Raw genomic sequence first — 14,567 nt, forward strand, 5'->3', positions numbered from 1 at the left:
AAAACTTTCATAATAATTCGTTGCTATGATAAACGTATTAATTGCTTATTTATTCGTTTTAGGCAGCACATGAAAGATTGCACTCTTAGCCGTAAGCAGCTCTTTCAGGATATTCTGTCTTACAACTTGGAACTGATTGGCTGTTCAGAAAAAAGCACTGATGAGGAAATCAGTGCTGCCACAGGTTATTAAGAGTCTTTTATTCTCTTTTGTATCTAAAAATTCATTTCTGAAGGAATAGGTTTCAGTAAAAGCTGTGGGTGCAAGGACTTTGATGTGAAGCAATGTATAAGATACAGCTATATGAAGTTTCTTTTGTTGTCCATTTCTGCCCTTTGTAGTGGGTAGTTACTTAGTTACCTTGTTATCTTACAAAACGAAAACAATCACTGATCTGAAAAACATTTCACTCTAAAAAATATAATTGCTGCAATTCAGGGTGTTGGGGAGCAGTGAGCATGGAATCTTTACTCTCCTCTTCCTCCGTTCTTTCTGCAACTACTGGACTGACCTGTTTTGGTGGAGCTGGAATTTTATAACAATGCCTTTGCCATATAGGCAAGTTGCGAAACAGCACTTCCTTCTTTTTCATTTCTTTGTGCTAGTGTGTTAAATCGCCATGCATCTTAAAGCAGTCATAGTTCATAATTTTAGCATAGATTGTATTAAGTTGCTGTTAAGTTGCATAACTGTTTTCATCCATATGCTTATCTTAAGCTACACATATTCTTGTTTCAGAAAAATATGTTGAAAAACTTTTTGGTATAAACCGAGATCGTATGTCAGTGGATCAGATGGCTGTTCTTCTGGCCAGCAATGTCAACGAGAGTAAAAGTCACAGTAAGTAACTTGGTAGATTAAATGCAATATATATAAACTTTTAAAAATTATGTAAGTACCCCGATGATTTTGTAAACCAAGAATATTTTTTCTTATTGTTGCTTAGTTTATTTATCTTAGTATTATAAATTCTGATAATGGTGAATTCAAGACAACACAGAGTTTGTTTTAAGGCAATAATATAATAGCTTTTGAGTTCCATTTGTAGACTTTATTTATGCACTTAAGCACAATAAATTTTAAATGAGTGGTATTGAAGTTTATACACTTCTGTTGAACTCACAGAATCTTTTTATCTAAAACCTTTATCAGGAAAAATATTTTACTCTTGAATACAGAAAAGTGAAAGAGTTTCTACTACTTTGTTTACAGCACCTCCACATACAACTTGGAAAGAGAAACGGAAATGGAGACCAAAGTACTGGAGAAAACCTCTGTTAGATAGTAGCAGCAGTGAAGAGGAACAGTTTGTTGGACCTATTAAATATGGTAATCTGGATGTGTGGTGGCCTTTAAAAAGAGTACTGGAGGAAAATACCCACCCACTTCTTTCTAACACTTGGTTTTTAAAGTGGTTCTTGAGAAAATCAGTGCTTTTAATAGTTCTCCTGACTTTATACTTCCTGTATGCAAACTTTATTTTACATAAATTTATGGGTAAAGGTTGACCTACACTTGTAATTCTATTAGATTTTTTCCTTTAATGTGACGGGAAATTAAGGTGGAATTTGTAATTACCTGTTCTCAAAAGGAACATAAAGACCTTTTTCCCTAGAATGTTTCAGCCTTGCCAATACACTCCTGGGATTAAAAAAAAAAAATTATTTTCCCTCAGCATCTCCACCTTCTCCTTCCCCCTCCCCCCGAACTTTAAGTGGAAGAACATCCTAAATTTTTACAGAGTTAGTATTTTCTGTGACCTCAGGAGTTAAAAAAAGCTGCTGTTAAACAGCATTTTGAAGCTGCTGGAGCATCAGTAACCTGCCAGTGTTTCACACGTGACTCTTGCAAGTAGGAGCTTTAGCATTTGTTAGCAGATCCCCTAAAAAGGATTTTTTGAGACTCAGAATTGAGAAAAATTTTTCTTTGTCAAATGTGTCTAGTTCCTAATGGTGCCTAATGATCTGCCTCAGCTGGTGTCTGTTGATCAAGGCAGCCTTTGCTGCTATTTGTTTCATTCCTTCACATTTGAAATATAACCAGTTCTCTACAGGCAATACAGTTTGAAGGATGCTGGATAATGCTATTTAGTTCTGATCAATGGCTATGCTTGAAATATATAGATGCCACCTCTTGTGAGAGTTACAGATCACTACTGTTTTGAAAAGGAAAATTTTTTTTTCTAAAATTTGTGTATTATTTACAGCCCATCCCACAGAACATAAAAAAAGAGTTCCAGTGCTTGATGCTGTGGTGACTCCAGATGATGTCCGGTATTTTACAAGTGAGACTGATGACATTTCCAACTTGGAAGCAAGTGTCCAAGAAAACCCCTGTGATGTACAGCTTTGGATTAAACTTGCATATAAATACTTGAATCAAAATGAAGGGTATGTCGCTACATTTTAGACACTTGCTACCTATTAGCTATGTACCTATAATGCTATGATAAAGTTTCCTACTTAATGTTAAAGAACTTCCTCCAACAATGGCACAAATAATTGATTACTTTAATTCAGGTTAAAAAATAAATTATATTTCCTACTGTATTTAGTGTAGTATATGAGTAATAAATTACACTGATGGTTTATCTTTGGGTAGGTTCTGATTCAGAGCGGAAGTTGATGGAAGGTAGTGTGGGAGAAGTAATTGTTCATGTTTGAAAAGTGCTCAGTGGAATGTTGCAGTAAAGGTGGACCAGTGAACTCAAATCATTCTCTGCAGAGTGGATGGTTGGAATAATGTTTGAAATTACTTTCATCAGCAAACTTTCTTATAAGAACAGTTCTGCTAGTTGGTTTTATCCCTGTAGAAATGGTCTAATTGAGCACTTGGTTTCTTAGTTTGTGATATTTTTTTTTAATGTTGGTTTTCTAAGTTTCACTAGCTTCTCTTCCTTAAACTTACACTGCAGGGTACCGTGTTTCTGTTGGCAATCAGATCATTTCAATAGGAATTCTGTCATGGTGGTTTCATCCGTTATGACGATTAACCTCAGTTTTAAGTGAGGTACAGCTGAGCAACTGCAACAGGAAGCAAGGGGAATGGAGAGGAGCAGATCTACTTTAAAAGCCTTGTTTAAACTGTGGATAATGGAAAATGTAGGAAAAAATCAGTTTAGCTGTATCAATAGGTGCCTGAGCAGTAGAAGGGGTAGAACTGGAAAGACCAGTAATCAAAGTATTACCAGCAAGCGGCAGCATGAGAAGAGCATGCCTTCTAAAAATAAGTGTACTTGGGAAACAACCAAGAAAAGGGAGAAAACCTGGTGGAAGATATGCATCCTTTTCATAAAACAGCCACCTCTCTCATTCCCCACTTCCTCAGCACTCTGAAGAAATTTGACTGCTGTAGCAGGTGAAAGTAGTGGCATTGGGAAAGCTTCAGACATATGCATGGTTAGCTGTGTTAAGGTTTTTTTTGAGACTTGTGTTTTTCTTCTCATAAATGTCCATGCAAAATAATTTCTAAAGATGATTTCAGAACAAATGGGACCTCAGAAGTATTCTGTGGTTTTATGCAAGATGTATTTATGAATTAAAGCTCAGCTCTGTGGTTTGCAGTATAGTCAGTTATTTCAGCTAATCATATATTACTTGGTGGGTGTCATCTCATGATTCGTTATCTCAAAAAAGCAAATTTCTTTTTTTTAATGTCTTAGAGAACCTGCATGGTATGCTGAAGTAAAGGCTTTTGTTTAGTGACTGTAGAAAATTTCATCCTTTTACTATTACTTATTAAATATTTAACAAAAATACAGCTTACTTTACTACATTCTTAAAATCCCTACTTAAGTCCTTAAGCCTGTATGACGTAAATGCCTTTATATCCTTGCAGCTTGAGAACTTTGCTTACAGATGAATCTTACCCATTTTGAATAATTTGGACTCTTTTATTAGAATTGGCAGTCTTCATAGAATACTTATTTCCGTGCACTATGATAATTGCACCTGATAACTTCTGAAGGTTGAGAACTTGCTGCAGCTTTGAAACCTGGTGATAGTAAAGGACAACGTGTAAAAAAGATGGCGTACTGTGTGTGACTTTAATTCTAATTAAAAGCATCTATTTTCACATTTGATGTTGTGCAAGTCATAATACCAACACAGTTGATGAGAGTGCTTTTTTAAAATTTTTATTTTTTACAGCTCATCATCTGAGTGTTTAGATTCTACTTTAAATGTTTTGGCTCGAGCCCTTGAGAACAACAAAGAAAATCCTGAAATTTGGTGTCATTACCTCAGACTTTTCTCAAAAAGAGGAACCAAGGAGGAAATACAGGAAATGTGTGAAACAGCAGTGGAATACGCTCCCTCTTATCAAATCTGGTGGACAGTAAGTAAAAATTTCGAAGTATATGTGAAATGTTCCTGTAAGTGTGTTTCTACTGTATAAAGTCAGTATGTATGACAGGGAAACTGTAGAATAAAAAGCGCTGTACCTTTTTAAAAACTCAAAAGTTGAAAATGAAACAAATCAAGTTCCTGCAGGTTATTTGTAGAAATCATAACTTTTCCTTAGGTAGTAAAAGTTATTTAAAATCAAGATGTTACATTGATTGCAAAATTTGGCTGTTCTTGTACATATTAAATTAATATGTTTAATATGTTTAATATGGAACTTTGTGAGGGAGGGTAACACGGTTCATAAGCTAGCAAAAGATACGATTCGAAGTTTGTGATCTGTATGATTTTTAACCTAGAAGCCTTACTTGTATTGTGATTGTTATTATTATGATTTATTTCTCTCTAGTTTTTGAATTTGGAGAATTCCTTTGATGGAAAGGACTATGTTTGTGGGAGGATGCTGCAGTTCCTAATGGAAGTGAGAGAAGGAGGAGAAAATCCAAATCTTGTGTCCTTTCAGCTGCTGGAGACTCTGCTCTACAGGGTTCATTTAAGCCTGTTTACAGGAAGACATCAGAATGCTCTTGTTCTGCTGCAGGTAACTTCCAAGTTACCACCTCAGGAGTGTTTCCATAGCTTTACCTTTTTAATGCCTGTGACTGTGATAGTTTGAACTTTAGAGGAACTGTGCCTTCCTTTAGGAGAATTCCTTCAACAAATAGAGGCTTCTGTGTTGAGCTATGATGCTGTTGTAATCTGGATATACCTTTGGGGGTTTCGTTGCCTACTTTTTTTGTTTGAGTAGCTAATAGCCTAGATTACTATGTCTCAAAATAATGCCCTGGGAGATGCTTTATTTTTTGGTTTCTAGTAAGCCAGAGATCAGGTTTTTGCAGTGAAGGGCCTGTTAGTAATGCCTTAGGTATTCAAAATTGCCACAGAAATTATCAAACCAGTAGTTCTTGGGAAAGAATATAGTAGTTATCTAACAGTATTGCCCTGCTCTCCAATCTGGAGACTGTTAAATCAGATTTTATTTCTCCTATGAACTCCGAAGTCATTGAGTTATCTCAGGCCAGAACTATATAGAAATAATTTAGGTGACTGTTAACTGTTGCGTAGATGATAAAAGTGGTGGCTGAGGGTGAGAAATGGACATTATCCTCTCCCAAAGTGGGAGCTCTGTCCTTTCAGTTGCAAGGTGTTTCATTCCTGCCAGCAGGTGCCGCCTATTGCTTGCTGCAGCCTGTCCTTAGACAGAGTTTTAGGCCTTCAGGCTTTTGTCTGGCTCCAGTTAGAATGGGAGAGTGCAATGCTATGCTGGCTTTCTCCAAAGGTACTGAGACGCATAAGTCTGAATTAATAAAAAGAACAGAGGGAGAAAAAACTCCTTGTGTCAAATCAACATGGGAATCCAGGGAGAATAACACTGGTTGGTTACCCTTACCTTTCTGTAAAGCATCATCACAAAGCTAAACTTTTTTTTTTCTAAATGAATCTGAAATGTGTAATTGAAAAGAATGGCTTGAATAATCTCTTGCCAAAGAATGGCAAGAGATTATTTAATCATATTTCAGAGAAAATAATTTCAAAGTAACTGCTACTTCAGAGTAAATAGCAGTGTGTATTGGAAAACTTGAAAGCAATTTCTAAGTATTTTGTGGCGTGAATAAGTGAAATGCTTTTGAAACACCAGTTTTCACCTACTTCAGGGCATGTGTCCTGCTGAATTTTGCATAAATTTGCAAGTACATTCATTCCCTTGAAAAATGCATTCTTTGATCATACTGTGTTTGTCCAGGAAAATGCTGACACATCACTAGTCATGAGGTTCTATTGAATTTATGTTTAGACTTTATTTAATTGCATGCTCTAATTATTTTATTTGGGATCTGCTTGTTTAACTGGACTGTTCTATCTTTGCATGTGACTAGTAGAAAAATTTGAAATAGTATCCTTGTTCTCAGTAAGGATTTCAAAACATCTTTTAAAACATCATGTCTAGAGATGGTGGCCTTTTCAGTAGACTTGAATAGCTGTAACTTAGTACCTTTACAACTAGAATTTAATACATAAAAATGCCAAGGTGAACAGACAACCCCAAACGCACAAAACCTAGTTGAATCCAGGTTGTAGATGAGTTGTGTCTGGTGTTACTGTATTACTTCTATGGAATTGGAGGTAATAGGAGAATAGAGAAGGAAAAGGGAACATATATGTTGGGAGATGCATGTTTTCAAAGTGTCTCTCTTCACTTTTTGCAATAAGAATCTTCTGTGGTTTTTCCAAACCTTTTACTAGAAATGGCATAATTTGAATAGCCACCCTTTCACATAAGCTGAATATAATCCTGATTTACATAAAGAATTAGTTCCTGTCTTTTCTATGGAAAAATTTGGAGAATATTGAAGCCTACTCTTCCTGTTTTCTTTTCTCATTCTTAAATTCTAAAGACTTTGTGGTTGAGGTGCATTGTATTTCTTTTAACTTTTACAGAATGCTTTAAGATCAGCAAATGAAAAGATAATATCAGAACACCTTACTGCAAGTGACCGTTGTTTGGCTTGGCTGGCTTACATACATTTAATTGAATTTGGTGTTCTCCCAGTCAAGTTCTATGATCCAGCTAATGTCAGTCCTTCAAGGATTGTGCACAAAGAGGCGTTTTTAATACCATGGCAGACAGTTCAAGATGTGAAGACTGATCCTGATACACTCTTAGCTATGTTTGAAGGTAAGATTAAGGCAGTAAATATTTAATACATTCTTCACACGTTGTAATTCAAGAAGTATTATTCAGCTTCTGGAATTTCAAGGCAGTGCAATATTGCTGATGACTTTGTTAAGCCATTGAATTAATCCAGTGTATTCATTTTGATTTGAACAGAATAGTGCGGAAAATCCACGTTCTTGGGTGCTTAACAAACATGAGGTTTGCGTCTGTGGTTCCAAGCCACAGCTTTAGCTTGATAGAATATGATCGTTCAGAGAAAAAGACCAGACAGTGGCTTGTAATTGTATGACATTGCTATTTTTTTGGGCTTATGCAAGCATAAAGCCAAGCTTCAGTTGTCATTCTTTCTTACCCTTCCCCCTTTCTCTCGCTAGGATGTATTTATTGGAAAGTTACTTTCCTGAAATATTAGTGTATTTCCTTAAAAGAGGCAGAACAATCCATGTGTTTATCTTAATTCACAGTTTAAAAAATTTATTCAATTTACTTAAAGTGTAAAATGGAGATATTAGAAGAAATCGAAATTTTAACTTATGGTGGTGCTGTCAGAGGTAGACTTCACAGTAGCAGGCAAGTGCTGTTATATAGTATTTATAAATGTCAGTATTTAGTGTGTTAGCCAGCAGCAGTATTGAGTTGCCACTGAGAATATACCTATGCTTCCAGTGGTAGTGCAGTGTTGAAATACTCAAGGATCAATGGAGTAGCCCAGCTGTGTGAGTGAGGGCAGTCTAGCTATGGTAATGGGGTGTTCATTGTTGGGTAACTTTTTATTATGCTGAGGAGAAAAATAATATCCTGCATTAGTGTTTGTCTCAATAGCTTTCAGCAGCTACACTGGAAATCCTGGTGTGTGATTTTAAATCTAGGCATATGCTTCTATCTGAAACATTGCTTTAATGTTTCATTGTTAGGATGTTTCCTGTTTTTAAAATGAGTAAGAGATGAAACAAAGATTTTTGTTTTTGTACTGTGGTGATAAGTGTGAAGAGAGCTTTTCCAAAGATGATCATCTATTTCTAATAACTTGCAAAACCAGCACCTTCAGAAGTAATCTTTTCAGATTATATATTTTCCTTATGTTAAAGGAGACATTTTATTATGTTAAGGCTTCACATAACTTTGACACTGCTTGCGGTGTAAAGGCTTCACTTTTTACTTTTGTTTTGAAGATGCAGTCAAAACATGTACTGATGAAAGCCTTGAGGCTGACAAAAGAATAGCTGTCTGCTTCCCTCTCTACAGAAACATGATAGCTTTGCTGAAACTTCTTGAAAGGTAAGTTGTTTCAAGACATTCTTAACTGAAGTATTTGACTCACTGACTCACTTTTTTTTTTTTTTTTTTTAACTGACCTTTACTTTTCTTTAAGGTGGGAATCTGCTGCCGAACTTTGTAGATCTTTACTGGAGCTCTGCCCTAACAACTGTCAGCTCTTGGAGAGTTTGGCCACCTTGTATTTGCAGATGGAGCAGAGTGAAAATGCCCACAAGGTGTGGATTGGAGCTTTTGAGAGGAATCCTCAGAATGCAGAAGTTTTTTATCAGTTGTGTAAATTTCTTGTTTCACAGGTAATACTCCATGTCAAAACTTGTTTGCTGGTCTGCTAGCTCTATAAAATTTGGGGTTTTTGTTGTTTGAAAAGCTTGTCAAAGTGATTCAACTTAGTGATATTTTTGTAATGTCTAGTACTCCTTTATATAAATAGGAAAAGTATAATTGTCAAGACAAGTGAAATGATAAAAGATAATCTTAGAAATTACGTAAAATCATAAATTTGTAGTTTGGGTTGTTCTAATTCAGTGTTAATCTTAAGAAAGAGTAACAGAAAGTAAAAAAAACACCCTGTAATATTTTTTCAGCTTCTTCCTACTGCTGACTTCCCCATTTAAACTTCATTCTTGAGAGAATGAAGACAGTGGAGCATTGCAGAGATAAACACGCCACTTACTTATTTTGCTTAAATTACTCTCACCATATTCCAGGTTGATGTTTGATTTTAATTTTTTTATTTTTAAAAAAAACCCCCAAACAACAAAACAGGAAAGGTCAAGCAGTATTCTTCCACTGTTGCAAGATTTCGTGGCAGCTTTCTTTGAGAATACATGCCAACAGCATGGTCCCATGGATCTCTTAAGGTATGTTTAGAATAATTTTTAATTTAAATTTTGGCAATATTGGCATTTTCATGAATAACATGGTAGCCCAGAACTTTCAAACTCTATTTTTTAGCATGGTGTGTTTTGCCAGAACTTCAGTGAATGATGGTTTAGTATAAGGTTTACGCTTGTTTTTGCATAGACGCTAATTTATAAAACCATGAGCATCTAAAAATAGCAAGCAAGTCAAATGTCTGGATCTGGGCAATGAAAATCAATCATATATATACCAAAGTAGGTTTTGGTTTTTTTTTCCCCCCTAAAGCTAGGAGCCTAAAATGGCGTATCTGAAATACACTGTTTAGGCACTTGTAAAAGACCTCAGTCAAGACATCCAGCATGTTATTAATCACATTAGTATTGATTAAAAGATGCAGGTTTCGTATATAGCCTGATGATTTTCCCCTTGAATATTAGCACCTAACTGAAAGACAAAAGTTTTGGAATCTGCAAGTTCCCTATGAGCAAAATAGATGCCTCTGAAGGTCTTCAAAGCAAAAACCTTCCGTGCTAGAGCTCATTCAGATGAGCTTTTGAAATGTTTTTATCTCTTAGGTGTTAGATTTTGTTCTTGCTTACGTTTGTTATGTACTTGATGTATTTTATGAAGGAAGGGGAAAGTCTGTAATATAAGGCAATATTTAACTTCGTGCATAATGAGAGAGTAAATGCCTTCCTTCTGTATTAATTCTACATTTCTGTGTAATGCTTTCTGTACAGATTTTGCCTGGATAGAGTTAAACTGAAATCTAGGAAAAGTGCATGTTTTTTTAGTATTTTTTGTGAACTGGACTTCGTAACTGAACATTACGTCTACATAGAATTCTTCCATGTAGAAGCATATTCTTGTTTACTACTCCTTTTTTCTCTTGTAGATATCTCTTGAATTTTCCAATGCCGATTGAATTTACATCACCTCTCTATAAAGAACATCTTACAGATGATGTTGTTAACCAGCAAATCCCATATCTGTGGCAGATCTACTGGTGAGATTTTTCTAAGGAATTTCTGAGAAACAGCTGTTGGGTCTGAGTAAATAGCATTTTCAAAAGCAGAGTATTCATAACTTGCCTAAGGGTGTATCACTTTCAGTTCTCTCAATAAGTGATTGGCCAGTCTTTAGAGAACCTACTGGCCTGCTGCACATTGGAGATAATTTTATGAAACTGAGTTGCACGTCAGCTTAAATTTTCCACTTGAGAAATCTTTCAGAAGTTCTGACCTACGGGAATGGTAAAAGGTGTGTTCATCTCAAAATGATTTTTTTGTTTGTTTTACTTTTGGTTTAGGTTACTGCTGCTAGTAGTGTTCCTCTTCCTTGTGGCTTTCAGTTGTCTCCCTTCTGTTTTACAATAGTTCTACTTCGCAAAGTTTCCATTCTGTTTAGTCCTGATCTCCCCAGCTCCTTGATTCATTGTTTCAGCTGTTCATGGAGAAGCTCCACAGCAGAGTTAATGCAGGAGGGTGACCTGTTCCTCTGCAAGAGGTTGTAAAGGAACATGTCTTTGTCATGTATACACAATCTTTTTTCCTTTTTCTTCCATCATTCCTTTTGATAGCAGCCTTTTACAGGATTGCCAGACACCACAGTATTAGCCATCTGTAACTTATACTAGCTACTTAACTGTGGTTACTAAGGTGCTTGCTTAGGCTGTTTAGGAAGTTTACCACTTTGTGGTCTGGGTTTGTCAGTCTACACAAGTACCTATTTGGCTTTTCAGATAAGTAAAAAGGCAAAGATGGTATTGCTTCACATACTGAGTGAAGACTCCTCAGAACTTCTTCAACACTGTTGCTTATTGTTTTTAGTTGGTGGACAACCTACAGGTAAAATGAATGGTTTTCAAGAAAATTTAATCTAAACCTTTTTTAAAGATTACCTTTATGGGGTTTTTTTTACATTGTCTATTAATATCAACTTAAATTAATTTTTTTTTTTTAACCAAAATATCTCTTGAGAAGTTCAGTTTTGGGTTTTCCCACTTACACAGTAGAAGTATTGTTACTAAGACACTTGAGATCACTATTTAGTCATAAGGTACCTTGACTTAAACTCAGATTCTCCTGTATTTTTAACACCTGCTTCTAAGAGGAAAAGTAAGTGTTCGTGAAAGAAGTGCCTAAATTACTTTCAGAGATAATGGGAGTGTTTCTCTGTTTGAGTTTTGCTACAGTAAGTCTCTAGGTACCTGGGCCTGTGTATCTATATTTCCTTTCTTCAGGTATGGAGGACAAAAGACGTAAAAGTTCACTTTTACCAACTGAAAATAGATTGAAATCAGCAAAGTCTTAAAGGTCTTGTTAGAATGTTTTACTTGGAAAGATCCTATTGTGTGTGCACACAAATGTATACACACTATTTTAGAGTAGCAAATTGGTGATTTAGTTCATAATTCCTGGGGAAAGCAGGAGTAGAATCAGGCACTGATTATGTGACTTCAGTCAGGAGGGTTCTACAGCAAGGTAGCAAGGTCAGCCCTATCTTACTTTATATATTTCTGTATTCTGCTTCTTTATGAGGTTGTTAGATTTCCCCCTGCCCCCCATTACTTACTGGAAGTCTTGCCTTTTTTTTATTGTTACTTTACACTTTGAAATACGGATTTTTCGCCATGTCTTGATCTAAGAGTGTGTCCGCTCTTGTCTTTGATGAGGTCTTGTATGTTGGTCTAGCTGTATGTTTCTTTGAGAAGCTGTTTAACAAAATTAAGGGGGGGGGGGTTTGACCTTTTCTTGTCAGTTTTCTTTTTCCTCTGACACAATTGGTATGTTTCTACCCCAGATCTTGATAATATTTGTTTCAGAATCCTAACTTTGTTGCCAGAGACTGATACTATTTCCCAAGTGGCTTTAATCAGACTTTGAAATTTATCACTTGGAGCTTTCCCAATGGAAATTCAAGACTTGTCTCCAGTTAGAGCATTCCTATTAGAAGGATTAGTAAAGGGTACTTTACAAGAGTAGAAGACAGTTTGTAATATTTAATTTGTTCTTAAGGATTGCATTTTAAACTTCATGGTTGCTTTATTATTCCTTGTTACTTGCTTGCGAGACTTACCCATTCTAATAAATTGACTGATAGATTAGTCCATGATGCTGTTAAACTGAAAGCACTGGTTTTTTTTTTCTTGCATCTGAGAATGGGAAAGTCTTAATTGTATCTTACTGTTAATATGTAATTACACATACTGTTTATGACATACAACAGTTCTTATCTTTTTATATAAACAGTTTGTGCCAGTCTCTTCATGCAAGTGTTGGTGAAGCATTGGATGCTTATGAAGCAGCTCTGGGGGCAGTGATGCAGCAGGAAACTGTTCAGAACATTTGGTTGGAGTAAGTTCTTAAGGGAAGAAGGTTAATTAATCTCAATTATTAAGTGAAGGCTACCAGAACCATCTTTTTTCTTTTCTTTTTTTTTTTTTTTCTTCCAGTTACCTTGTTTTTCTCAATAGCAAAGTTGTTGAATCCACCAACAAAGTTCAAGAATTCAAGCTTTTTACTGATCTAGTGAACAGATGTCTGGTGACAATCCCCACGAGATACCCAATTCCGTTTAGTACTGCTGATTATTGGACCAATTATGAGTTTCATAATAAGGTAAAAATGTGTCTGTGGACAGTTTTAGCTAAACAAAGAGGCTGATGACCTGTTAGCAGGTACCTGTAATCTATTTATTCAAGTACAGCATCAGTATATGAACACTGAGAGCTAGAAAAAGAAAGAAGTGTCTGAGTATAGTAGTGTTTTGAGCAGAAGAGTATCTAGCAGTGACCTTTTCAAATAAAGGTCATGTAATGCAAAGAGAAACTTTATGGCATGTTAATGACAAATGATTTTTTTTCTAGAGAAAAGAGAAAATGTGTAAGGGAGGGAAGATAAGGTTAAGCAAGAGTACCACTGGCAGATGGAAACAGTTTTGATCATAGAAATTATAGTGGTTGAGAAACAGAAGGAATAAAGTAGGAGGAAGAAATTGAGCACTTGTAACAGACAGAATAAAGCTTATAGAAATCCTGGATCCCATTTTGCTAACAAGCAGTGCATTGATCTTTATGCACGACATGCAGGCTAGAAGGACTAAAATATGTGGTGCTAGCAATTTGACACTGTATTATACAAATTGATTTCTGTATCCTTGAGGGATATAAGGTTTGAAGGTGGCAACTCATTTTAGTCATAGTGTTCATAGTGTGTGATACCATTGTTCTTAGCAAAATAAGAGCTGTAAAGTGGTTTAATGCTTATAATTCAAATTCTACAGGTAATTCTTTTTTATTTGAGCTGCATTCCAAAATCTCAGCATTCCAAAACCTTGGAACGGTTTTGTTCTACCATGCCTACTAATCCTGGACTTGCACTGAGGTATGTAAAAATACTTTTAATCAAGGCAGATGGTTAACATAACAATCGTTTTTTTGTGCAAGTCATGCATGATTTGCTTTCTACTATGGAAGTAAAACTGTTCCTCTATTATTGCATATTGCTTGAGGCATATTGTGCCTTCTGATGTCATCTCAATCTTAGATTTGACAATGTTCTGTTCTATCTACAGACAGGTTATAATTATACAGGAACTAACTCTGCATTGTACATGATGACTACAAATGGTCAAAATTTCAAGTGGGTAGAGAAACATCAGATATATATTAAAATCTTGTTGTTACTTGGTGACCTATTACAAGTTGTAGTGCTAGCTAACCCATGACACAAGTATAGTTCCAGAACAAATAAAAATGGATATACCAGTCTATAACAATGCTACCTTAAGGCTTAACTTGACATTTATTTATCAATGATAAATCATAATTTAAACAAAATCTGATGGGAAACAACCACTGACTCTTGCACTGACTCTTACTTGAACAGTATTTCAAAACATGCTCTTCCAGGATGAGAGTTGATATTTTACTGTGTTCAGGTGCACTGAACACATGAATATTTGAGTAATATTGAAAAGTCCCAAAACACTATTCATCATCAACAGTGACCCCAAAGAACTCAAAGCAAGGCTTGAAGTGAGTGTGTGGTTGTGAGCATGGGGAGAGTGTGACACACCTGCCTTAGGCAGGTTGGAGTTGAATGGCTTCATTTTAAACCAAGTTGCGATTCTGTCTAGATGGAACTTGCAGCTCCTTTAGACAATGTTGATACTGCATGAAATGGGTGAGCAGAACTGACTGAGTAGCATTTCTGGCCACATGACTATAAAACTAATTTGTCTCCTTTCAAATGTGCAGTTACCTTGTGCATGCTCAAAGTGGATGTGTAATCCACTTGGAATCTTGTAATATGCCAAGATTGTATTTTCTCTCTGATTTCACACTT

General features: G+C 35.7%; 1 protein-coding gene across 6 annotated transcripts in view; it reads left to right on the forward strand.

Moving 5' to 3' along the window:
* ZFC3H1 (zinc finger C3H1-type containing) overlaps positions 1–14,567 on the forward strand; it is a 41,621-nt gene that overhangs the window by 22,661 nt on the left and 4,393 nt on the right. For 5 of the 6 annotated variants that reach the window (XM_032105453.1, XM_032105457.1, XM_032105454.1 and 2 more), the window contains exons 18-31: positions 63–184; positions 739–840; positions 1,213–1,329; positions 2,207–2,390; positions 4,149–4,335; positions 4,753–4,944; positions 6,843–7,080; positions 8,253–8,358; positions 8,453–8,651; positions 9,124–9,218; positions 10,115–10,225; positions 12,471–12,575; positions 12,674–12,839; positions 13,504–13,604. In XM_032105453.1, the coding sequence (XP_031961344.1) occupies positions 63–184; positions 739–840; positions 1,213–1,329; positions 2,207–2,390; positions 4,149–4,335; positions 4,753–4,944; positions 6,843–7,080; positions 8,253–8,358; positions 8,453–8,651; positions 9,124–9,218; positions 10,115–10,225; positions 12,471–12,575; positions 12,674–12,839; positions 13,504–13,604 (2,025 nt within the window). Of the gene's footprint in view, positions 1–62; positions 185–738; positions 841–1,212; positions 1,330–2,206; positions 2,391–4,148; positions 4,336–4,752; positions 4,945–6,842; positions 7,081–8,252; positions 8,359–8,452; positions 8,652–9,123; positions 9,219–10,114; positions 10,226–10,960; positions 11,067–12,470; positions 12,576–12,673; positions 12,840–13,503; positions 13,605–14,567 lie in introns of those variants that run through there. The other variant, XM_032105458.1, reaches the window with a different exon arrangement.

Source organism: Corvus moneduloides, chromosome 4 (assembly GCF_009650955.1).
Source record: "Corvus moneduloides isolate bCorMon1 chromosome 4, bCorMon1.pri, whole genome shotgun sequence".
Taxonomy (NCBI): Eukaryota; Metazoa; Chordata; class Aves; order Passeriformes; family Corvidae; genus Corvus; species Corvus moneduloides.